Here is a 26209-nt window from a genome sequence, read left to right as displayed (position 1 = left end):
ACAAGTAATATGGAAGATGTACCTCAAAATGGAGAATCACATGAGTCTGGTATTTTAATTCTGTTTAGAACTGAACAAATTTTGCTAGATAGATTTATCCTCAAAACTTATAAAAGAGAAAAAAAAAAACGAGGCTGTTGGATTAATCTATGTGATTGTCTAAGTAGCTAAAATTTAATTTCAGAAGAGAGTTTTTCTTGGTTACTTCCATCAGATATTCAGATGCAACTTTTAGATAGGGTGTTGGTCACTTGGTCTTTGTTTTGCTTCTCTTTTCCTTTTGATGGCAGAAGAAAATTTAATACTTGTACATCTCCTTTGGACTAAAACAAAAAATAAAATTAAGGGACAAAATTGAATATACTTTTTCTTTTTTGTTTCGAACTCCACTAATATCGTACAAGCACCACTCAAACTACCACCCCAAACACCATCAAACTTAAACACCCCACTTAAAAGGTTGACTTTTGTTATTTTAAGGGAAGAAATGGATATAGAAGAAGTTGATAAGTAATAAATTTTTTTTTTTTTTTTTTTTGAAAACGTAATAAACTTCATCAACAGAAGAAGTTGACATCCATGAGTTTAACTACTAAAAATTTTGACCTCAATTACAATATTTTAAGTGAAGACATATTTATTTCTAAATGTAAGATGAACTTTAATATTATTATTATTCCTAAGGAAGTCTCATATTTCTAAAACTTTATTTTTATTACAAACTCTGAATTTTAGCTAACAAATGCTTAAGAAGATGAAGTTTTTCAACTATGTCATTTTTCACAAAAAGAATTCCATGACGAGATTTCTTTTTACAAGAAAATCTTAAAAATTCAAGTGGTTGAAGTTGAAGCAACTACTTTTGAAATAACAAAAAGAAAAATAGTGACTGGAGTGGAAGAATCGAAAAGAAGAATCCTCACTTCTTTCTCTCATTTAAATCGTGCAAGAGACTTTCATCTCACGCAACTTCTAAATGATATTTTTTTTGTTGCATGATTCTAAGTGGCATCTTTTTATTCAAAACTAAAGAGATGAATTTTCCACTGAACATTTATGACTAAAATAAGTAAACGTATTTCATCACTCGTATTTCCAATGCAAAAAGGGAAGGTGGAAAAATAGTTGAACTTCTACCTATTTTATAAGGATGATATATGGGGAAGGGGGACTAATCATGACAAGAGAAAAAACAAAACTACTATTTTTAGAGTCTTTCACAATATAGACATCAAAATCTAATGTAAACAGGGTGTAAGATTTTTTTGTCTTGAATGTTGTGTTGATCCATTATAAACACAATCTATTATCATTCTAGTTTTTTCATAATATTATTTAAGAATTCATATTTGTTTGTTTTCTATATTCTTTTGTCTTAATTTCAAGATTACAAATATTTTTGAAAGGTTGGTGTTACGAGGAAATATAGAAATTTTTCGGGGTGTGAAATTTTGAGTGAAAAAAAAAAAATTAGAATTCTTTTTTACCTCCAACAACCAATTTTTTCAGCTTCTTCTTCCTTTCACCTACCACCACCATCTCCGACAACTTCCACCATCTCCGACGAAGTCCACCATTTTCGGTAACAAATTCTTTTTTTTTTTGTTCTCCTCTCCATCTCCGACGAAGGGGAGGAGCCCCTTCGCCGGAGCTCTGGTTTCCAGACAAAATCAGATCTGATTTCGTCTGAAAACCAGACGAGCTCCGGCGAAGGGGAGGAGACATTGAGAAGAAAGAGAAAACGAGAGAAGAGAGAACGAGAGAAGAGAGAGAAGAAAGAGAGAAGAGAGGGAGAAGAGAGAGAAAGAGAAGAGAGAAGAGAGATAGAAGATAATGAAGTCGCCGGCGACATAAAAGATGTGTTTAGTTTAAATTTTTTTTGTGTTCTACCGTCTTCCCCAAAAAATTTTCTGCTTTCCCCAAAACAGTGGCCTTTTTGAAACCCCCAAAATCAGGGAAGATTTTATCAATCAATAAACTTAAGATCTGTCAAGAGTTGGTAGCCCAAGTGGTTCCAAGGTGTTGACATAAACTCCAGAAATCCCTGGAGGTCCCAGGTTCGAATCCCAGAGAAGGTGGAATCTTTGGTTATTTGAATTGGGATTATTAGGGTGTAAATAATGTTGTTGGGCTTTAGGCCATGTCTTGTTGGGCTATAGGCCCGGTTCTGTTAGTGTTTGAGTGGGCGGTTATCGAGCTTATCACATCTATGATGTATCAAGTGCCAAATGTAACGACATACGTAGATCGTAGTTGACTTCCAAAAAAAAAAAAAAAAAAAAATAAACTTAAGATCCTTTCTGGTATGCGAATATGTTGCTTTCATTGCCAGTAGGATTTTGTTTCTTTATTCTTTTCTTCATTTTCTTATTTTTCTTTGATTAAAGGTGGAAGGGAAAGATCCTAGAAGGTTATATTCCCAGACAAAGTAATTAGAAATGATAATACATATGTTTTATATTTTGAAGAGTTATTTTGTTTTTGGCCTCAAATCAGTTTCTTTTTATCCCCCGTTTTTTCTTAAATTTAAAATTAGTCTTCCTTTTGTTACTCTGTCAACTAATTTTAACGATTAATTTTTGTTGCTATATTCTTCTAATAAATATGATATTGTAATTCCAAATTGACTCCCTTTCAAATTTGTGGGTTAGTTCTTAAAAAAATTTCAACTTTTGTAGAATTAACTTGGGATCCAAAATGGAATTCATTTTCAAACATCTTAAAAACATTAAAGATACCTCATCTCCTCCATTTCATCACCTCTTCCTCCACATCATCTCCCTCGCCACCTCCTCCAATAAAGGTCGTCGATCGACTAAATTTTATGGTGACCTTCAAACTTAAATTTTTGTTTTCTCCTTCTTTCTCTCTCTTCTTCTTCTTCCGATGAAGGGACCCCTTCGTCGGAGATATGTCGAGAGAGAGTAGAGATATAAGAAAGAAGTGAGAAGAAGGAAGAAGAAGAGACAGAAAGGAGGAGAAGAATTTTTTTTTTTTCAGTTTGGAGATCGCCGAAAAATTTGGCAGGTCGGCGACCTTCATCGAAGAAGATGATGAGGTGGCGAGAGAGATGAGGTGGTGGACAGAGGTGATGAAATGGAGGACGACGAGGGAGAGATGATGCGTCTTTAATGTTTTAAAAGTGTTTGAAAATGAATTCCATTTTGACCCCAAGTTAGTTCTAAAAACTGTTAATTTTCTGGGAATTAACTCAGATTTAAAAGTGCCCAATTTTGAATTAACAAAATCATTTTAGTAAGAAGGTTAATTATGGAAAAAAAAATTAACCATTAAAATTAACTGACAGAGTTAACAAAAAAGAACCAATTTTGAATTAAAAAAAAAACAAAGAGCAAAAAAAATCTGGTCACAAATTAGGAGCCAAAAATGAAGTAACTCTATTTTGAAATATAATAATTTCCAATATATTCTTATGTACAATTTCTTTTACATTCTAAAATTAAGTACGTTCGTTCAACAAAAAAATAAAAAAATTAAGTACGTCGTGTTCATATCGTTTAACTAGAAAATGGTAATACCACACCACAAAAATATACTAAATGTATGTAAGAATTATAGAAGTTCACCCGAGACAGTTATGTAAGTAAAACTGCAATTCATAGAAATGCAGAACAAATTATCCATCTTCGATTACTTAAAAAAGACATTCATTAATGGACACATTCTGAGTTTCTGGACACTTAAACGCAGCCATGGAATTTATCAGAAGCTTTCGTCGTGGTGTTCCTAAGGTGAACAAGGCTCCAACATTGGTTTCATTTTCGGACAAGTAAGAAGAAAAAGAAAGAGCAAAAAAGAAAAGGAAAAGCCGAAAAGATAAAAGAAAAGAGAGCAAAAGCATAGAGAGAGGATAAGTGAGCATCAAATATATTCTTCTTTAATATGTGAGAGTCATATAGTGGAGAACCAGTCTATCCCTTCCCCTTTCTACCAAAAAGAAGTAAAAAAAAAAAAAAAAAAGGAGAAAAAGGACATCTCCTTCCTTCCCCACCACCTACTTCATTCCCACAATTGGCTCTCTCTCTTTGTCTCTCAACCTTTTATAGCTTTTGGCTTTCTCAAGTAATTTACTACAGGACAATTATTATGTAAATTTTGATCCTAACCGATTGAACAAAATTTTGAAAAGCATGGGAGAGATAAATCTATTCGTGTTCATATCTTGTTCAATAAGACAATGCAGCATGGGAGAGATAAATCTATTCGTCCGTTTCTGATAAGGAACAAATCTAAATAAAAAATATTCTTCTTAAAATATAGTTTCTAGTTCTTTAAGTAATTTTATGAACAACAAGAAATTAGAGATAAATTCGTCGTTTTAAATTGTAGTCAAATTCTTTTTTTCTTCGAGGAATGCGTCCACATAGAGAGAAAAACGAAATCTATTTAAAAGTATGCAATATTGTCTGTACGGAACGACATTCAAAACGAACCATCGAAACCTGAATTTGTGTAACTAGGAGAATGAGTCTATGAATTATATAAGAATTTGGTAGGAATTCTTTGAGACATAAATGAAGATGAAACTAGTTTCATACGAAAGTCTTGTTTTGGTAAAATTAGAGGAGAAGAAAGGAAAACGTTCTTTTGACTCAAAATTCCTTTTCAAGTCCAAGTTTACACGCGGAATTCATCATTCATTCATTCACCTTTTTGTATCTTTACGTTGACTAAATTTTATTAGTCAACGTCAAATTTCCGTTTTAACGGTGTTACAACTCTGTTAATTATTTACACGTGAGACGTTAACAGACGTTAGTTTTATTACGTCGACAGCCGTAGATAACACGCCAAACAAAAGTAACGCGGTTAACGATCTTCTAACCTAAAAATTCTCTTTTTCTTCCTCTTTCTCACCACACAAACTCATCTCTCTTTCTCTCTCTCTCTCTAAAATCTTCCATCTGATCTTCAGCTGGATCTGTAAATTTCATGACTCCATCTTAGGGTTTTTATCATACCCAGGCTCGATTATCAGATCAACTTTTCAGATTTTTTATCTGATATCAAATTGAAGCTTGATTTCTTCCATCATTGAAGATTAAAAAGGTGATTTTTTTTTTTTTAAATTCATTTAATCTCGATTCGTTTAAATCGGAGGAAATTTAGGTGTTTATTTCTAAATCGGTGAGAAATTTGTGGCAAGGATTTGTTATCGTTTGATAAAGAGTTGAATTTTTTTTTTTTGGGGGTTTGGTTTCCTAACCTTCAAAGAAATTAGATTTGGGGATTTATTTTCGTATATGGCTTCTACTGGATCTTCATATTGGTGTTATAGATGCAGTCGTTTTGTTAGGGTTAGAGATAGAAACGGAGTTGTTTGTCCTGATTGTGACGGAGGATTTGTTGAAGAAGTCGAAAACCCTTCTCGATCTACAAACGGAGAGGGTAGACGGAGAAGATTACCTGCTACAGCTGCCATGTATATGTTGGGAAATCGATCAGATTCAGAAGAAAACACGAATACAGGGGGGTTAGGGTTTCGTCGTAGTAGTAGAAGAAGCGGTGGAGATCGATCTCCATTTAATCCTGTTATTGTGCTTCGAGGACCTGCTGAAGGTGGCGCTGGCGGCGGTGGTGGTGGTGGTGAAGCTGTCGGTGGAGAAAGAGCTTCAAGCTTCGAACTTTACTATGATGATGGTGCTGGTTCAGGTCTTCGACCATTGCCTGCGAGTATGTCTGATTTCTTGATGGGATCAGGATTTGATCGCTTGCTTGATCAATTAGCACAGATTGAGATCAATGGAGTTGGGAGATGTGATCATCCTCCTGCATCAAAATCTGCCATTGAATCAATGCCAACCATTGAAATTATTGATACCCATATCTCAATTGAATCTCACTGTGCTGTTTGCAAAGAAGCTTTCGAGCTCGGAGCAGAAGCTCGAGAAATGCCCTGTAAACACATCTACCATACTGATTGTATCCTCCCATGGCTATCTCTGAGGAATTCTTGTCCAGTTTGTCGCCATGAACTACCGACTGATGTCAATGGCAGAAGCTCATCATCCCCCGAGTCAGATGTAAGTCAACAATCTCCGGCAGCTGCTACTGAAGAAGACACAGTTGGTCTTACTATATGGAGGCTTCCTGGTGGTGGGTTTGCAGTTGGGAGGTTTTCCGGTGGGAGACGAGCTGGTGAGAGAGAATTTCCTGTTGTTTACACAGAAATGGATGGTGGGTTTAATACTGCTGGTGCTCCAAGGAGAATATCATGGACATCAAGAGGAGGTAGAACAAGAGAAAGCAATGGAATTGGAAGGGTTTTCCGGAATTTCTTCTCCTTCTTCAGAAGGAATTCATCATCTTCATCTTCGAATTCTAATTCAAATTCGGATTCTGGAAGTACAAGAAGAAGTCGATCGATATCAGTATTCAATAGAAGTTCAAGAAGGCATAGTAGAGGTTAGGCCATTGCAGATACAAGTACCATTGGAAGATGGTAATCCTCTATGTAAAAGAGATGTTTTATAATTCAATGTAAATAGCAGTCGGCCATTAAAAGAAGAGAAATTTCATCGAAGAGGGAAGGATGTGTGTGGGGGAGAGCTTCCATTATCACCCAGATAATGGTTGCCTCTTAAGAATAATACTACTAAATTCCTATTGAACCAGAAGAAGAATGAATTCCAGATAGAGATGCAATCAGAATTGAAGTACTACAGGATCCTCCTGTGCTGGCTTTGGGAACCCGATTCCAGTGATGAGATTGGGAAATCAGTTTTGGAAGAAATTTAAATTCCCCCTCTTGTGTAATTTGTATTGTAGCTTCCATTGAAATATTCTTAATCAGTATTATCTTATCTTCTTGGGAATTTTTGTTGTTTAAGATTGTGTGAGAGATGAAAAATGCCTGAGAACAAGAAAACCCCAGGCAGCAGAAATCCTACGTGACTTACCACCATTCGTGGTTTTAATGATTCTCATCTGCTAAACAGCGAATCACGACAAGTCAAGTACAGTTTATATCCAAAATCTGCTTAGTTTTTTATATTCTCTAACGGCTCTAACACATTACTCGGGAAGAGATTCCCTCCTTTCATAGGGCTTAGTTTAAATTGGAGAAATCGCCACCACATTGGATGAACCATGTATATTGGTTATTTGTCTGCAATATTTCCCCTCTAACAAAGGCTCTATAATGGGCATTATCAGATTGAATGAGATTAGGAGATAAACAACTTATACTAGAACGGAACCACTTAGATTTTTTGAACTTGTAACCTTGTTTTTTCAAACCAAACTAAATTATTCAACTACAAAGTAAAAAAGAGAAGCTTGGACTCCATCTTGGTTTTGAGCACCAAGTAGCTAGCAGTGCATTGAGCTTGAGCTGCTTGACCCTTCATTCCCTTCATTTATAATTGTCAATGTTCTTCTTCGAGGCTCCCTATATGACTACGACGATCGTAATTGAAAGCAAAAAAATGCAGTGCTGTTGACATTGCCTTGGACTCATCTACTTAGCTGGCTGTTGCACACTGTCCTTCCCTCAGGTTACCTGCTGCATAATCTAAAAAATCGAAACTAAGGGGCGAGTTTATGTTGTGCAGGCGCGTAATACTTGGTGTGCGTTAGCAATTAACTACAATTAGGGTGGTGCTTACTAATGAGTGTGCCCCTAATGTTTAGTTTTTGGGGCTGCTGTATATATAAGTTCCACATCAGCTGTAGCATACTACTTACTATCTTATCCATATGGATGGATATTTCCCCAGTGGCCCCTCAATCTAAACATACAAAACTCTCCACATAACTTTCAGTGGATCACATTTGTAGATACCTCTGCTGTGGATATATATAAAATTTCTCTGGTATAGAAGATAATATAAACCCCCCGAATTTCTAGATCAGTTTTGAGATTGACAAAAATGGCTTCTCTTCTTCATTCTGCTGCTGCCAGTCTTCCTTCTGTACAATCAACACCGAAAACAGCACCTGCACAATGCACTTCAATCGTCACAACCGTCTGCTTCCCAGGCAAACCGACACAAATGAACATGACACCAAAGAGATTATCGACGGTTGTTGTAGCGGCCGTTGGAGATGTATCATCAGAAGGAACTAATTATCTGATAGCAGGTGCAATTGGGGTTGCACTACTAGGGACCGCCTTTCCCATACTTTTCTCTCGCAAGGATACGTAATTTTACTACTTAATTTCCCTTCATTTCTTGATATGATATTCAGTTGATTTTGAAGTCTTTATGATGAATGAGAATTTTCTTTTCTTTTTTTGGGTTTTGGGTAGATGTCCAGAATGTGATGGAGCGGGATTCGTGAGAAAAGGGGGTGCAACTTTGCGTGCAAATGCAGCTCGCAAGGATCAAACTCAGATTGTTTGTGCTCGATGTGACGGACTTGGCAAGCTTGGTCAGGTTGACAAGTAAACTGTAATATGGAGTATATTGGATTGGCATTCTTATACTTTATGAATTTGTCGGCCTAGTTCTTCCTTAGGCATATAGAAGATGTGTATGTTTGACAACGGTTTAGTGAAAAGACTAATTTTATGTTTGTTTTTTCTTAATTATCTCATTCGAAGTTCTATGATTTGAATAATTTTGGTTACTTTTCATGATTTTATCTTTGTAATGGACTTAGATCTTAAAACAAGTCTTTTTCTTGGATACATATATATTTTCAGCTCATGAGTAAGAACTAGTTTAAGAAGAAGACTTGTTTCAAGATCTGACTTTATAACACATTCAAGAACCCATGATTAATAGTTCGAAGAATTCTTTGAACTTAAATGACCATCATTTTATGTTAACAATACCATTTGAAGTATTTATAAGAAAATAAGATACACAAAGCTACGTAGCACTTGAACAATTCTAGTGCATTTGAGCACCAGTTTGATGCTTTTGGTACTCGGTTGCGAAAACGAACGTAATTGTGTATACAAAAAAAAGGTATGTGACCTAAGCAAGGTTAAATTTGAGTACGTGAGTTCTCGTAATGAAAAGAACATTCTAAAACTGCAGGCTTAGCATGTTCAAATTGTTTCGAGCGAGATATCTAAGCCAAGAGGAGGTTTCTTCAAAGGAAATGAGGAGATGAAATGGAAAATGGTTATAAAATGAGTTGAAAGGGCCTTCAAATAAGTGTTATTGGCGCCCCCATAAAACGTTTAAAAGCCCCTCCTCTCAAAATAAGCACTCACATTTTTTTTATAACTTAAAATTGGTGGAGTCGAATTAATTTAATTACAAAATCTACTCAAGTCGACCGATCCCAAAAAACCGAGAACTATTGAATATAATTCAAATCCATGGACTCAGACAAAATTTTGTTATAAGTTTTGACTCATGTCCACCAAAATCAACTCTCATTTCAATTTTATTACTGTCGAATTCGGTAGAACTTGTGCAGAAATAATATAACAAAATTCAGTCTGAATCTATCGATTTCAACTCAAAACATGAATTAAATTCAAAGGATTTTCAAGCAAATTATGTATTGTCTGAAACCATGGATTTGAGGGTGCATGTAACCAAATACAACCATACTAGATTTACAAGGTCAAAAGAAGTCGGGGACGGGGTGTCAATAACACTTACGGGAAGCACCTTTAAACTTCCCTTTTATTCTTAGCAAAATTGCACGACCAAAACGACCACCAATTTGCCCCTCTTCTTATTGCCTTTTCTCCCTCTCTTTCTTTCCTTTCTTCTTCTCCTTCTCTCTCTGAAAAACCCATGAGCTTCTTCTTAAATTACCTCTTATAAGGCTGGCTCCAATACATGCAAGTATATGGGTTAAGCAATTGTATACCCCTTCGGTAGACTTTTTTGTTGCAGTACGTTTTGGACTATTTTTTAGCACGTATCGACCTGTCCGATATCCAAATTAAGGCTTTGGTTTCGGATTTTTCCGAGCCTTTACTTTGGGTTTCTGAGTAGTCAGTCTGAAACTTTACTTAAGGTCTCGGAATGGTCCGAGCCCGAGACAAGTCCGAGAGTAGGGTTTATGAGAGTTTCATGCACGGTGGTTTAGGATCAAGGGTTTGGGATCAGGTTTCTTTCTCTATCTAACTCCTCATCATAGATCAAGGTTGGTTTGGAACCAAAATTCTTCCCATTTTGATTTTATTCTTTCTCTCTCTAAAATAATGTTCTTTATCTCTCTAGCTCCTCATTGTAGATCGATGATGATGGATTTGATGATAAAATGATGATGATGATGATACAGAGAAGGAGAAGAAAAATAAGCGAAGAAGAAAGGGAAGAAGAAGAAAAGAAGAAAAAGAAAATACCAAAGTTGTGCGAACTGGGTGCCTCCCAAGTAGGCACTTAGTCTGTTCTGGGTGCTAATACGCACCCAATGGAAATAACGATTACGTTAGGTGCCTTTAACCGCTCTCTTAAGTCAATCTTGAATGACATAATTTTGAATCCCAAATTTTGGATGGCCTTGCTATTTAGTTCACACTTGGTATTTAGTTCAGGGGTCTGGTTGAAAGCACCGAATAAAAAGGTTGTCACAGCCAATAGACATTGCTTAAAGTCTCCGACTGACAAGTCCGAAACTTGAAGCATTGGCTCGAACTGGGCCAGTTCGAGACCTCTCGGATTGGTCCTAGTCCGAACCCTTGCTTTGGCTCTTGGACGGGTCGACCCATGTTTGGGTGCCAATAGATGTATGGGGGGTCAAAAGAGACAATCTCCTCTCCTCTATTGGGTGCTAACAGCCTTCTCATTGGGTGCTTTTAGCCGGGCACCCTTAGTTTAGGGGTATGTGTATTTTTGAAGTACTTTTCTATCACCTTTCTCTTTTTATTGTCCGGACAACTATGAGAGTGGAAATATCTCTCTATTCTGTACGGGAGGCTAAATCTACACCAAAATGAAAATAGTTCTTCAAGATCACTAACTAGTTGTTCCTTCTTTCTTCAACCCCCATTTTTTCCTCCATCTTTCCACTTTCCCCATCCTTAAGAGGTATAACTCCCCCTTACTATGTTACTAATTTTTTATTTCTTTTATGTTTTCTCATATTTTGTAGTTTTACTTGTTAAATAATTCTAGGGTTTTACAATAGTTGTCAAAAATTGAAGGCATTTTCTTATTTTAGGTTAAAATTTGGACTAGGATTTTGTTTTCTTAGTGTATCTATCTGTGTGTAGTCTGTCAGTAATTGTGATTTCAGCTATACTTGTTTTCTTACTAGTTTCCATCATCATAGAATTTAAAAGTGCAAAGACATGATCAAGAAAATGCCTTAAGTGACATGCATTTGATAAAGTTTTTTTTTTTTTTTTGGATATTGACTACTATAGTCATTACAAAGGTATTGATTGATACATGGGTACGATGTGATAAACACTATTAACTGCCGAAGTTACTTTATTTTATACTCAAGTTCAATAATCTTGGATTTGTACTTCCACGGAATCGAACCTAGGACCTCCGTATTGCGGAATAGATGCACTTCCAGGGGACCGGAAGGTCCGGAACTACTAAAATGTGCACTTTTTTCATGAATCTTATCATGTCCTATACTTATCTTATGCTAATATCGTTGATATATTTAAGGTTCTACAGAGTTTTAAAATCTGTAAGTCGAGTTCGTTTCGATATTCGAGCATATTAAGTTCTAACTCAAGCAACCATGAGTTCTGCTTTAAGAGGGACCAGTTATATTGAAAATGGTACTCCAGGACCTATGCCTGGACGCTGGACAGTGGTATGTTCACTTCTTCGACGTCATCTTCCCTCGAGTGTTTTATGCTTTATAATGACATGTGTTAGTGTGTTTGATTATCTGAACTGCTTATTCTCTTTATCAGCGTGTTCGTAAATTCCATCCAGCTAATTTTCTTGTAATAGGTGATGTTTTTTTTTACCTTCCACATCGTTTTCAGTGTTGTTTCATTTTTTTTTTATCATACAACTAGTGCTCCTTTCTGATCATTTGCTACTTGTTATTCCACCAGCTCTTTTGATCTCCATGATACTAAATCCACACGGGATGTTATCATATTTTCTGGTATTTTCTACTCTTCAGGATGTAATTGGGTTGACTTATTGTTTTGAAGCATATGTATAGTTGAATCTGGCGCCTCTTCCTGAATTTATTTTTGTAGCTGGGACTAGTCGTCAGCACCTTTTTCATGGGTACGGGCCTCGGGATGTATTCAGCTTGGCGAACACTTCGCGCTGAGGCTCGAGCTCATGCTGCTGTTACTAACGCTCTGTTTGGTCATACGCCAAGAGAAAGTCTACATAGTTTCAGACTCCAATCTGGTCTTCTTGACCAGCAGTTCGATAACCTAAGTATTTCACTCTTAAATTTACTCTTGTCTTAAGAATTTTATAATATTACACGAAACAGAAACTACTCTTGTCTGAAGTTAAATTATGTAGGCTAGATTTGAGTGTCTCACTGTCTCGTCCATCACTTGTGTTTCTTGCAGATTATGACGTACTAAGAGAATTTGGTTATGTTAATTTTTCTGCTGCTCGTCCTTTGAGGGAGGAAGAGATTAATCTTCTCTCTGTTCACAGATACAAGCTCACTCGCACACAAAGGCGAGTTATTTGTCTTCTTATTTCCTTTTATGAGTCTTCGGTTTGCTACCTGGAGTCCTGGACTTCTTGTGCCTGTAATGTGTTTTTGAAGGAAGTATTTCATATTGTTAGCCAATAAAATGAATATGTTACATCCTTATTTTGCCGCGCATTTTGGCATAGAATAAAACACGATTAAGTTCTTGTGGCTCATTTTATGTTCTCTCCCTTATTTGGTTTCAGCGAAGGTTCGTATGTGGAAGATGCAGATGGAACTAAGGAGTGCTTTGAGGAGGAGCTGACATGCAGTATTTGCCTGGAGGACGCCAAAATCGGAGAAATTATCCGGACCTTGCCATGTTACCATGAGGTTCCTACTATTCTCTTTTCATGATTTCTGAATTTCCTCCTACTTTCTCCCTTAGCCTTAACGATCTGTTTTCTGTGTTACTGATAACAATATTCCTATCTATAGCCCGTATAAATTGTTCTTATTTGGTCCGATTCTTACATTTATGGTCTCACGGGACTTCTTCGAATAGACAATAATTTGTTGTTCCTATGCAGTTCCATGTTGCCTGCATCGACCCATGGCTGAGGCTAAAAGGAACATGCCCTATGTGTAAAGTCATAGCATGGGAAAGCTCGTGATAAAACCAGGAAAGAGGAACAGATCATTCATTTATGGTCCGAGAGCTCTTCAAAACCAGTACTCAGATGAAAAATATTTGTACTCTTAACTTATCTAATTAATCGAAGATTGTATTAGTATCTAACTTCCACGTCGATAATATGCTCGAGTATAGTGTTATCCTGAGATGCTGCATCACTATTGTTTTAATGAGAAGACATATTTTATTTTCCAAGTTACTCGATTAATCTGTTCTATACTTCTATACCTACATTTCTCACACATTATATATATATATAATCGATAGAAAGAACATTTTTGGAGCTCCTTTATCGAATGGGAAAAATCTTTCATAATATAGGCTCAAAAACTTGTGTCATATTATCATAATTCATGAGTTACCCAGAAACATTTTGTCAATGATATCATATTTCTATTCGAAAACAATACTTTAACCCGAGCCCCTTACTACTATGGAAAAACGTTACAACTTACAAGTTCTATTAGTTTAGGTTAGTCATTTTATTGGTTTAGATTATGAGTTCTACCCTTGGTTCGGTTGAAGTAATTCTCCATCACTCCATGAAAGTGCATTTAGATATATTTTCTAACGTTTTTGAGTTAATGAATCCGTAATTCGAAAAAAAATAAAATCTAATTCGGTTTTTGATCAAATAGGAAGCTAATATATATATATATATATATATATATTATATATATATATATATATATGGATTTATATGAATAGGAAAAGAAGAATGAGTAGAGCAAATCTTGCTTGAAAGAAAGTCGGATAATACGTCCTTCTACTTTGTCTCCAAACAAAGATACCCCCATCTACTTACTACTCCCCCCTTCTCTCCTTGACAATGACTTTTCACCCCCTCTTTTATAATCAAAATCAAAACACACACCCCTGATTTTTCAACTCTTGTTGAATTGTTATACCTTTAAAATCTCTATCAAGAGATAGTTATAGTTTCTGAATTTGGTAATACTCAAACCATAAAATTGTATATCTAGACAGCTGGACCAACCACTAGTGGGCATGGATTCAAACTTCTTCCCATTTCTTTAAGTACATTGCTTAATCTTCTCATCATAGATAGATTATCCCCATCACCTAATCAACTTTCTAGACCCAAATACTATCATCCTAGCTTCTCTATATATACCATCTCTTTCCCCCTCATTTTCTTCATTCCATCTTGCCTCCTTTCTTTATATCATAGCTAAAGAGAGAGAGAGAGAGAGAGAGAGACGAGTTCTAGAGAAAGAAAGGAGAGATGGGTATTTCTTTACTTTCATTACCAACTTCTATAGTGGGAGTTTTGCTCTTAGCATTTTGTATTGTATGGCATTTACCATATGCCGTAACTGCGAATAATGACACTATGGGAAGCTTAACGAGACATTATACATTTGATGTAAGTATTTCATGTCATTTATCATCACTATAATGATTCAAAAAATTGATCCTTTTTTTTCGTATTTCCAATCTGTTGTTGAATTATGTTTGCAGATTAAGTTGAAGAATGTGACTCGATTATGTCACACGAAGAGCATTGTGACGGTAAACGGGCAATTCCCCGGGCCAAAAATAGTTGCAAGGGAAGGAGACAGAGTGGTTGTTAAGGTGGTTAACCATGTCTCCAACAATATCACCATTCACTGGCATGGAATTCGACAGCTACGGAGTGGATGGGCTGATGGGCCTGCATATGTGACCCAGTGCCCGATACAGACGGGCCAAAGTTACGTTTACAACTTCACAGTAACAGGGCAAAGAGGGACATTGTTCTGGCATGCCCACATTTCATGGCTTAGATCTACTCTTTATGGACCTATAATCATCCTTCCCAAGCAAAATGTTCCTTATCCGTTCGCCAAACCCTATAAGGAAGTACCCATAATATTTGGTGAGTAATTTTCCGTAATCGAAATTCAGTTCATCGTTATAGATGATGTTCTAACTTATGAAATTTGATTAAATTTCAGGAGAGTGGTTTAAGGCTGACACAGAAGCAATTATCAGCCAGGCTCTTCAAACAGGAGGAGGCCCAAATGTATCTGATGCTTACACCATTAATGGCCTTCCTGGGCCTCTATACAACTGCTCAAAAAAAGGTAACAGCAAAGCCCAAAACCTAAAGCCCAAGATTGACGTGAAAAAATGTATTTTATTCTACATATCTTACTAACTCTATTAAGGTGACTGACTGAATTCACAGATACATTCAAGCTGAAGGTTAAGCCAGGGAAAACGTATATGCTCCGTTTGATTAATGCTGCACTCAATGACGAACTTTTTTTCAGCATTGCTAACCACACTCTCACTATCGTCGATGCTGATGCTGTATATGTTAAACCCTTTGAGACTGATACCCTTCTCATAACACCAGGACAAACAACTAATGTTCTTCTCAAAACGAAAAACGTCTACCCACATGCCTCGTTTGTCATGGCCGCAAGACCTTATGTTACGGGCCAAGGCACTTTCGATAATTCCACTACCACGGGTATCCTCGAATACCACCACTCTTCTTCTAATAAGTTGGGAAACAACAAGCGAAAGCTTCGACTATTTCAACCTACTCTTCCTCCTCTTAACGATACTAACACAGTTACAAACTTCACCAAGAGGTTTCGTAGCTTAGCTAGCGAACAATTCCCAGCAAACGTCCCAAAGAACATCGATAGACGCTTCTTTTTTACAGTGGGATTGGGAACAAACCCATGCCCAGTTAACCATACTTGTCAAGGTCCAAATGGGTCAATGTTTTCAGCTTCAGTGAATAATGTTTCATTTGCACTTCCTACTACAGCCCTGCTTCAAGCCCATTTTTTCGGAAAGTCTTTCGGTGTTTACTCCCCTAACTTTCCTTATTACCCATTACACCCCTTCAACTACACCGGAACTCCACCAAACAATACTAATGTGGTTAGTAATGCTACGAACCTGATGGTGTTGCCTTTCAACACAAGTGTGGAGCTTGTGATGCAAGACACTAGCATTCTTGGAGCCGAAAGTCACCCACTCCATCTCCATGGTTTCAACTTCTTTGTTGTGGGTCAAGGGTTTGGGAATTACGACGCGAATAAAGACCCTAAGAACTTCAATCTCATTGACCCAGTTGAGAGGAACACAGTTGGAGTTCCTTCGGGTGGTTGGGTTGCCATTCGCTTCCTTGCTGATAACCCAGGTAAATTTAAATACATTCATTCCCAAGTTATATAGTTAAAGCTGAGTTGTTCTGTGATTAATAACTTTATATACGTGCGTGTGTGTTTTCAGGTGTATGGTTTATGCATTGTCACTTAGAAATCCACACAAGCTGGGGATTGAAGATGGCATGGCTTGTGTTGAATGGAGACCTACCAAATCAGAAATTGCTACCTCCACCGTCCGATCTCCCCAAGTGTTAACTTGGATCGCTAATTCATTTTTTCTTTTTGGTGTTTCGCTTTAGAATTTAAATGTGCTTCTTTTATGTTTGTGTTTCGTTTCCACACAATGTTACTTTAAGAGAGTTGGAATATGTCGTAGTTAAGAATGTGATATCAAGGCTGTTGTATGAGATTCGACGAGGTTGATGAATTCAATAAAAATAATGTTTTTCAACAATAGAATTGATGGTATTTATGTTAAAAAAATTCTTTAGTTCAAATGAGCCAGTTTTTTAAGGGTCAATTCCATTTTGGCCCCCTAAAGATGACCAACTGACCAAAATGACCCCCTAAAGATGACCAGCTTCCAATATGATCCCCTTTTTCGTATTTCCGTTTTTTTCTCCGTTAGCGTTAGTGAGCTGGCAATTTCTTGTCACATTTACCCCTGCCCGTATCTACCCCATATCTTGGATGACGCACCGAGAATTTTTATGGTCCTTAGGGTGTTCACTACACTTCTACATCCTCTCTCTATCTTTCTCCCTTCTTTAAAAAACTATCTCTCTCTCTACTCTCTCTCTCTACTAAATCTCTCTTTCTCTCTCTCTAAAACTTGAACAAAAATGAAATCTCTACATCATCATCAATTACTGTTACTGAAGAAGTTCTACTCCGTTTATTGAAATAAACACAAGAATCAATGATTTATGGAAATAAACACAAGAATCAATGATTTATGGAAATAAGCACAAGAATCATTGATTTCCAAAAATGGAATTGTTAATGGTGAATGAGACTATTCTTCTTATACTTTGTATAGATTTTGATCTCTCTCAAGTCTCATCTACTACCTACTTCTAAAAAGAGTACTAACTTGTATAAGTAACATCAAGAATCTGTCAAGAACAAAAAAAATTAATCTAATAGAAGAAATCAAAATCTATACAAAACAGGCTAGTGAGAAAAAAAAACAGAGTATCTTCTTCTTCCTTGATGACTTTCTCTTTCTCTCTAGAATCTTTTAATGGATTTCTTCTTCTTGGGTTTTTTAATTAAGAATCATTGTAATCTCGCCAATACATAAGCATATTAATGCATCTTTTAACAATATAGAACTTAGTCTTTTGAAGAATTAAGAAGATTGAAATGGTGATTAGTAGAATTAGGAAGATGATGAGACAAAATCAATGGAGGTTGATGATGAAGTTGATGTTGATGATGATGAGATGAAGCAGCAGCTAAATTACAGAGTGATCAATATTGATTATCAGAAGCTCTTTGTGCTTTTCTAGCTGCTGTTCTTTCTTATGAGCATTCTGATGATCTCCTCATGCTTGAGAACTATAAAATTTTCTTGAACAAAATAAAAAAGGAAAGACCCTACTTGTACTATTTTATTCTGTATTATTATTGTTGTTGTTGTTGTTGTCTTGATGATGAACATAGATTTTTCCTCCATGTTGATGATGATGAATATGTAATCCTCCTCTTTCTTCTCCATCATCCATTAATCTAGAGAAAGAAACAACAAAAGCCCATTTCATAAATTAATCATTCATATTCTTATATTCATGTAACTATATATTATATGATAGTGTTAATTGTTAAAAGAAGAAGAAGAATAGTCTGATTAACCATTAACAATTCCATTTTTGGAAATCATTGATTCTTGTGTTTATTTCCATAAATCATTAATTCTTGTGTTTATTTCAATAAACGAAGTAGAACTTCTTTAGTAACAGTAATTGATGATGATACAGAGATTTCATTTTTGTTCAAGTTTTAGAGAGAGAGAGAGAAAGAGAGATTTAGTAGAGAGAGAGAGAGAGATAATTTTTTAAAGAAGGGAGAAAGGAAGAGAGAGGATGTAGAAGTGTCTTGGACAACCTAGGGACCATAAAAATTCTTGGTGCGTCATACAAGATATGGGGTAGATACGGGCAGGGGTAAATGTGACAAGAACTTGCTAGCTCACTAATGCTAATGGAGAAAAAGACGGAAAAACGAAAAAGGAGGTCATATTAGAAGCTGGTCATCTTTAGGGGGCCATTTTGGTCAGTTGGTCATCTTTAGGGGGCCAAAATGGAATTAACCCGTTTTTTAAGGAAACCTGAAACCAAAAGTGCTTCTAGCTAGCCTCTGGCCTGAAAAGGGAAGGTTTGTTGCCTTCAATTTCCTGTCTTGTTAGTGGCTCTACTGATTTATACTTTAAGGTCAAGTCAAACTCTCAGTTGACCTAGATGAATACTCCTACTAATTAAAAGAAGAAGAAAAAATGCACACATGACATGGTGGTGGACTGGTGGTCCCAAAAGGGAGGTCAACGCACATCTTGATGAAATGGGTCAAAAGAGTCAAAGTCAAGATATAGGGGTAATATTGTAATTTGCAAAACCAAACCTCAAAGAATCCTACCTCGTTATCTGAGCTATATGAATAAAGTAGTAGGATTGTGTATAAACAAAATCTCAGCCCCTATGAACACAACTGTGAAAGTGACAGCAGCGCAAGTGGGGGGAGTTGTTGTTTTTTCTTGCATCTTTCCCCCCCCCCTCTCTCTCTCTCTCTCTACAACAACAATATTTATAACCATCTATCAATCAATTCAAAAATCACAAACCCTATCTCTCTCTCTTTCTATAGCAATAAACTATGCAAGAAGGCACACCGGATTCACTTACCAACCCTCGGTTTATTGCCTGCCTGCCTGCCTGAAACGAATCTCCTCTTTCTCTGATCTCTATACTACCCGTCAATCAAATTCAAATCATATAGACAGAAGACCCATTTTGAATATGTTAACAAGATTTATTAGATCCATCAATAGAAAAATTGAAAACGAAATCTAAAATTGGGGTATTTGGTCAAAATTGAAAATCAGTATGATTGAAACTTGTATTAATTGATTAGATTTACTAAATATATGACTAGTTTATGTTCATCCATGGAAGGAAAAAAAACCCAAACAAACAAACAAATACTAGAACGAAAGAAAGAATCGTTATATAGTTAGTGATCATCCAAACAAACCTATCTGATCTCACAGATAGAGAGCTGGTATGTGTTTAGGAGAGGATTTCAAGAATCAGAGACAGATTAATCACGCCAACAAATAAGCATAGTAACGCAACGCCTCATGATATAAAACCTTGCCCTTTGTTCTTTTACCAATCTTGAACATTTTCTTGTAAAACCACCACACCTACTACTACTACTACTACTACTACTACTACTACTACTACTACTACTACTTTCCGATGATGATGATGATGATGATGATGAATTTCTCCTCCTCACTATTTTATCATGATTCTTGGTTGTTCCTCCTTCCTTTCTTGATAATTTCCACTTGTACTCGTCGTCGTCGTCGTCCATGTAAAACTGATGATCAATAGCAGCAGCCATTACTCGATCTAAGACCACCAATACTGGATTTGATTCAGCTTCGAAACCTCTTTTGGACTTCTAGAGACTAGAGAGAGACTGACTGTATCTGTAATTCTGTATGGTGATGGCAATGAGGAAAGATATAGTGGAGGATGATGAGTCAGGCAGGCACAAAGGCCAGTCATATTATATATGGTGGTTACTGTTTGCACACCATCCGGGCTATTCTGTTTAGGCCCATCTTAACTATACGATCCTTTAGAATTTGATCTTGTCATCAACAAGATATCTAACTTTTAACTAGATAATATCTATAACAACCATAAGATCTGAAATATTAATTACGGTGACCGACCGGACGTCGTGTGTGCTCTTTCATTATAATACTATGAGTTTTTTTTTATCATCCATGTCTCGTCTTTAAGGACCACTGAATGTCTGAATCAATGTGTTTTGTGCTTCTCCTAAAAGCAATAAATTGTGACTCTTACTTAGCCCATGCATGGGCCATTTAGAAATCCTCACACACTCGATGATGAGAATGATTTATGTGGACTTTGGACCCCAATGAGACCTTTAAAAACACCACTATCGCATGAGCTTCTCGTAACAAGCATTGGGCTGGGCCTGGGTATGGACGGAGCCCTTAACAGTTAGTAGCTGGCATAGGATCCAAATGGGCGTAGGAATGTTGGGGTAGGAAAATCCTACAGGCTGCCCCTTCTGTTGTCCACATCCAATTCCGGGCTCCTATCAATTGGATGCCCTTGAGCCCGAGTCCTTTGGTGACTATAGCCTATGTGAAAGTGCCTATCACATTTTCCAAGTAAATTGTTGTCTAGGAAAAGTGGTCAGGCCCAAACTCATTGCAATATTTATTATATGTGACTCCAAAAAGATATATTTTTTTAAAGGACTCCAAAAGATATTGGACTTAATATCACATAGATATATCATGAATACTTTCAACAACAAAAAAATATCATTTACCTTCATCACAAATATTTTGGACCTTAAAAACCATATATATACATTGTATATATACACCTTAACACAAGTCAATTAACGATAAATTACATCTTTATCGTGAATTGTAAATATACACCTTAACACATATCATTGGAGTATATTTTCTCACAATTCTCTCTCCAATTGCTCCACTCTCAAGTGATATGTTGCCACATCGGCGGAGGGCTGGGAGAGGGACCAAAATGGAGGGACGAATAGAATTTCTCTTTATTTATATCATCTCTCTCATTACCTTTTCAAGAGGGATTCAAAAATTAATTGTTTTTGAAGGCCAAAAACTAGTGGAAATTAAAAGTGGTAGGCCTGTTTTGCATAACTTAAGGAGAGATTTTGTGGTAAATCTGTCCATCTTGAATTTTAGGGAAAAGGTTCGGTTTTTGAAGTTAATATACATTAGTTTAGTCAAAACACTTTAAACTTTGTGTGGAGTTCCCAATAAAGCCTCAGACAAAAAGTAGTCCTCGTCTTCTTTATAATAATTAAATGAGGGGTACGAGGTAGAAACTAGAAACTGGTGTTGTTTGAGAGACTTTGCTTGTACCAGGTTTATTGCCCAACTCAATTACTCCAACATATCCTTGTACGAGGTTCTCACAGTCTGCCTATCAGGAGGTTCCACTAGTTATTATTTTATTAACAAATCTCTACAGGTTAACAGTGGCCCTAATGCTATGTGGGCCGGGCGGCCGGTCTTCAAGTAGAATACAACATGGTGATGTGGCTGGCCACTGAGAGACGAGTCGGGCGTAGTGTCATTTCCCTTTAGCTTAATCTTGTTCATCGGAGATAAACGTAAATTATATTTAAAATGTTGTATATAAGAAGAAAATATAACCAATATGTAATAAGATTATTTCAGTTTATTTATGGGTGTCATGTGCCGCAAAATTCCTTGTAAGCTTCTTGAGTAAGCATGGCCTTGACCGAGTTTGTTTTAAATCTCCCTAATTATTTTGGTTGATAACAATTAGGGATTGTTTAGACCTAATTCGATCGATTAAGAAGTACTTTAACTAATCACATATTATTCTCAATTAGTGATCGATAAGAAAACCTAATTAGATATTAAGATTACTAGTAGTATTATGATAAAAACACATTGAAATGTCATGTGATCACAAGGGCAAAAAGATTCAAAATATAAAAATGACAAAAGTTTGCATCATCATCAACCTGGCAGCACTAGTACTCATTTAGATAAGTAGCAAAATCTCAGTTATAGAGAGTGAATGACATTGTTTCTGATCAAAGAAATTTGCCTAGTTTCAGCAAAGGCCAACAAATTTCACTGACCCAGTAAGTAAGTACCCATTCACAGTGAAACAATAATCACTACCAAGTGCATTTCATGGAGAAGAATAACAGATCTAGATCTATAAAGAATAGAGTAATAACCTAAAACATAAAAAACCCATGCAAAACTTTAGGTTAAAAGACTACATCCATCAAACAAAAAGCTGAGATCTATCAGTAAAGAACAAACAGTCAGGATAGAATGATCTTTTGCTAGTCAGATGAAGTTTACATATATACAGTTCAACATGACAAGATAAAAAAAAGGGTTGTGGGTATAATAAGATGGTCTCTGAAGAAAACCCTAGTTTCCATAATGAACTCCAGCCGCCATAACATTTACTTCTTTGCAGTAGGAATTATCAGTAAAGTACACTGTGAATCTTTACAGAACTCAAGTTTCCATGAACATCTGAAAAAAAAAACCTAATCAGTAGAAAACACACAAAAAAAAACTCCCCACGATCTAAAACTCAGTGTGTATCTGGATACGCCCTAGCAAACAAACATAGTAATCAAATGAGTAAGAAAGAAGAGTATCACCTTATTAGAGAAAAACCCTAGATAAAGAGATCTTGGCCGGATATCAACTGCTAGTAGTTCTTTTGAAGATAGTCAGTTATTGCTGATGCAGCATCATCAAGATTCTCAGCAATGAAGGATCATGGAAGAAACTGATCTATCCTCCACACTTATTTCTGTGAATCTTGAAGATACTGCATCTGCAAACACTAACTGGGTTCTCATTCTCAAAGTTGTTACCCAAGTTATATGTAGAATCACATTTTCAAAACCCTAACCCTATATTTTCAACTATCTAAAACAAGTGTTTATGAGGAAACTGATTAAAGAGAAGGGAGAAAGGTTCAAGAAAGCAAAGATATAGTATATAACTAGGGTTTCCATTAGGAAACTAGAATAGAGATGAAAGATAGAAGTGAGAGAGGAGTGAAGAGGTAGGGTGTATATATAAGAGATTAAGAAGGGTTTGAGAGATATGAGAGGAAGGAGTGAAAAAAGTAATGAATATGAGAGATGGTATTGGTTGTTGCTAAGATTTGACAGGTTTGAGAGAGAGAGAGAGAGAGAGAGAGAGAGAGAGAGAGAGAGAGAGAGAGAGAGAGAGAGAGAGAGAGAGAGAGAGAGAGAGAGAGAGAGAGAGAGAGAGAACCCTAGCTAGGTAGCTCCTTCCTCTACAACAGTTACACATCGCAATCCAGGGTTCCAAAAAATACCATGTACTTTTAATCCCCTCTGTAGTATCATAGTTTCTAGATATATCAAAATAATAATTTACATGCTAGAAAGGAAAATGAAACTTACCTTATAATGGTCACCTTCTAGGTTTTTCAACATTTGTTGCTTCCTTTACAAGTATACCTACTATTATACGAATCGATTGACATTTGACACACCACCATTATCATGTTATCTTGTTTAACTATGTTCTCTTCTTTAATTTCACTATTATCATTTTTTATTTTTTTAAACAACCCACTTAATTACAAGGTACCAATAAACTTATGTCGTATTGTCAGTGGTAGGTGGCTCAAATATTTGGGAGATTCCAATAAGAGTATTTGAACTCTGGGCCTCTTGTACGTAACCCAAATTCTTAACCACTGAGTTATATCTTAGATCGTGTTACAAATATAAATAATTATATTTTGAATGTAACCTCAAAAATCTAAAATATAGAGCCTTTAATAATGTTGTAGTACAAAATAACATCTTTAACTGCTTTGGGCCCGAGACACTGTACCTTTTGATTAATTAGTTGAATATGGTTTGCTTGTGTTCAACCCCTAACTTGCCCTTTTTAAGGTTCCTCCTAAGGCAAAGTCAGTGTGGGGCTCGGGCTCCCAATTTTGGGAGTCCCTGAATTTTGGGAGTCTGGGGCTTTGTCTCAATTTCAACGTCAGACTCCCAATCGGGGATCCCAAATCCAAAATAATGTACGTACGCGAAATACGTCTACGAAATATTGATTTTAGATTTCGACTATGAATTAAAATGTGATATTGTTCGAGATAGATAATTTCAAAAAGATAACCCACAAAATAAAAGAAAAAGAAAAAAAAGAAATAAGTAGTTCAAAACATTTTAAGAAAATTAAAAAAAAAATCAATTGAAAAAAAATTTAAAAAAGATTAAATATATTTGGGGGTTGGGATCCCCCAGCCCGGGGCTCCCGGTTGGGCGCTAGGGGTTGGGCTCCCAAATTTGAATTTTGGGAGCCCAACCCCCTCACACTGGCTTTTCCCTGAAATCTTTTAAAATAACGTATCTTTTATTTATATTCACTTTTATGATCTTGAGTTTTTGTCGCCAAAATAAAACCATAGTTGAATACTCTGTGGTGTCTTTGATGTTGCAACGTCTTAATCACGATAAAATTATAAAGTTCGTGTTCTTGATCTAATGGTTGTTTGATTGACCAATAGTACACCAAACTCTTGATCTTAACTGTTGTGCACTCTAATACCATAATGTCAATATCTTTTCATATAATATTGTCTAAGGGGCAAGGTCTACTGTGGTCAACACAGTGTTTAAACTATGACATGTCATGAAACTTGTACTTTATCCTTTGCAAGAAATTTGTGGAATTAGTGGAGATCATGGTGAGTCATCTATAGAGAGCACTCTGAATATTTTGTCTTACTATGTTAGTTTAACATGTCATGTTTTTGAAAAGTCAAATATGGTGAAATTGATATTTGAAATGGTCAAATCATTCTTTTGAAATATGAAAGAAATAATGGTTAGAGCATTTAGAGAGATAAAACAACATTTGGACATATTTTGGTCGTTTGTGTTTCATGTGACATATCATATATTGTACATATATGTAATACAATATTCTTATGTTAAAAAAACAAAAAGATGGTGTGAGACTCGACAAGTCTTTAAACGAGTCGATCCTTCAACTCACATGCATAGCTCGTACCGAACATGGGCTCAAGGAAACTCATGACCTCCCTGCCCTAGAAAAATGGGTCGGGGTACTGAGTCCGCCCTGTTTGACACCACTAGTATTCAAGAAAAAAATATTGATATTGTAGTTTTAGGGTAACCCTCGCCAGATCCGGCGAGGGTTACACCTCTCCTCCCTCTATTCCTCTCTCTCTTTGTTCCTCTTCTATCTTCTCTAGTTATCATACCCCTCTCTTTGACTCCGATTTTCAGTACACCATTTAAATCCCTTTCCCCCTCTCTCTTGATTTACTGTAAATCTGTTTGCGGTGGACTATTAGATCATGCAAGATCTAAGAGTGGTTGTTTCATTCACGAAGATCGAGTACCCTTTGTTTACCGTTGGCACCAGATCATCAATTACAACAACAAAACCCTCAAAAAATGGATTCAGTTAAGTTTCAATTTCGGTCAAATTCATCCTCCAAATCAAATCTCATCTCGGACTTCTTCTATAAATTGGTTCTCGAAATTTAACTTCTTCAAAGACGAGATTTTCGATTGTTATTGATGGTGGAAGTACTGGAACTCGAATTCACGTAAGTGAATTCTCGATTAATAATGTCGGGAAATCAGTTTTTCAATTTGGGAAGGAAGAAATCAAAAGTGGTGGTCATCCATGACGTGGTGTGGTGGTAATGTGATTTCTATGGTGGTGTGATGACGAAGATTTTCCGGTGACGGAAGTGGTTTTCTGGCGGTAGCGGCGATTTTCCGGTGTCGGCGGCGGTTGTCCGGTGACGGCGACGGTTTTTCGGCAAGAAGGCGGTGGTTCTTGTATTTATTTTACTGTAATATTTTGTCGACCTTTAGGGTCTTTTCATTCACGATCTTTAGGATCTTTTGTCGGCCTTTAGGGTCTTTTGTTTTGAGTCAGTGTCTAGTCCCATTTCTTTCTCTTCATGAGGCACTTTGCATTTAAAGGTATGTAACTCTCATGAAGTTTCCAGAGGAGAGAAATAAATGATGT

General features: G+C 36.3%; 4 protein-coding genes across 6 annotated transcripts; all 4 read left to right on the top strand.

Annotated features, from left to right (window-relative positions):
- Positions 1-3394: 3394 nt before the first annotated feature.
- LOC147546524 (E3 ubiquitin-protein ligase RDUF2-like) lies at positions 3395-6836 on the top strand. Its single transcript, XM_086673962.1, has one exon. The coding sequence runs from the start codon at positions 5265-5267 to the stop codon at positions 6429-6431; it is 1167 nt and encodes a 388-aa protein (XP_086530088.1). The 5' UTR covers positions 3395-5264; the 3' UTR covers positions 6432-6836.
- Positions 6837-7762: 926 nt separating this feature from the next.
- Positions 7763-8551, top strand: LOC147546523 (uncharacterized). The gene is made up of 2 exons (XM_086673966.1): positions 7763-8164; positions 8273-8551. The coding sequence occupies exons 1-2, from the start codon at positions 7893-7895 to the stop codon at positions 8409-8411; spliced, it is 411 nt and encodes a 136-aa protein (XP_086530092.1). The 5' UTR covers positions 7763-7892; the 3' UTR covers positions 8412-8551.
- Positions 8552-10784: 2233 nt separating this feature from the next.
- On the top strand, positions 10785-13399 carry LOC147546522 (E3 ubiquitin-protein ligase SDIR1-like). 3 transcript variants are annotated; one of them, XM_086673963.1, is made up of 8 exons: positions 10785-10964; positions 11559-11709; positions 11813-11852; positions 11960-12012; positions 12110-12299; positions 12440-12554; positions 12777-12903; positions 13101-13399. In XM_086673963.1, the coding sequence occupies exons 2-8, from the start codon at positions 11635-11637 to the stop codon at positions 13182-13184; spliced, it is 684 nt and encodes a 227-aa protein (XP_086530089.1). In that variant the 5' UTR covers positions 10785-10964; positions 11559-11634; the 3' UTR covers positions 13185-13399. The 3 variants fall into 3 exon arrangements, with proteins under 3 accessions (XP_086530089.1, XP_086530090.1, XP_086530091.1); XM_086673964.1 differs by having other exon boundaries at positions 10788-10964; positions 11568-11709; XM_086673965.1 differs by having other exon boundaries at positions 10838-10964; positions 11552-11709.
- Positions 13400-14207: 808 nt separating this feature from the next.
- Positions 14208-16789, top strand: LOC147546521 (laccase-17-like). Its single transcript, XM_086673961.1, has 5 exons — positions 14208-14591; positions 14687-15083; positions 15163-15291; positions 15396-16367; positions 16460-16789. The coding sequence occupies exons 1-5, from the start codon at positions 14451-14453 to the stop codon at positions 16588-16590; spliced, it is 1770 nt and encodes a 589-aa protein (XP_086530087.1). The 5' UTR covers positions 14208-14450; the 3' UTR covers positions 16591-16789.
- Positions 16790-26209: the final 9420 nt, after the last annotated feature.

Source organism: Eschscholzia californica, unplaced genomic scaffold (assembly GCF_041429995.1).
Source record: "Eschscholzia californica isolate CP2 unplaced genomic scaffold, dmEscCali1.0.p SCAF_4, whole genome shotgun sequence".
Lineage (NCBI taxonomy): Eukaryota > Viridiplantae > Streptophyta > Magnoliopsida > Ranunculales > Papaveraceae > Eschscholzia > Eschscholzia californica.
This window is presented reverse-complemented; position numbering and strand designations above follow the sequence as displayed.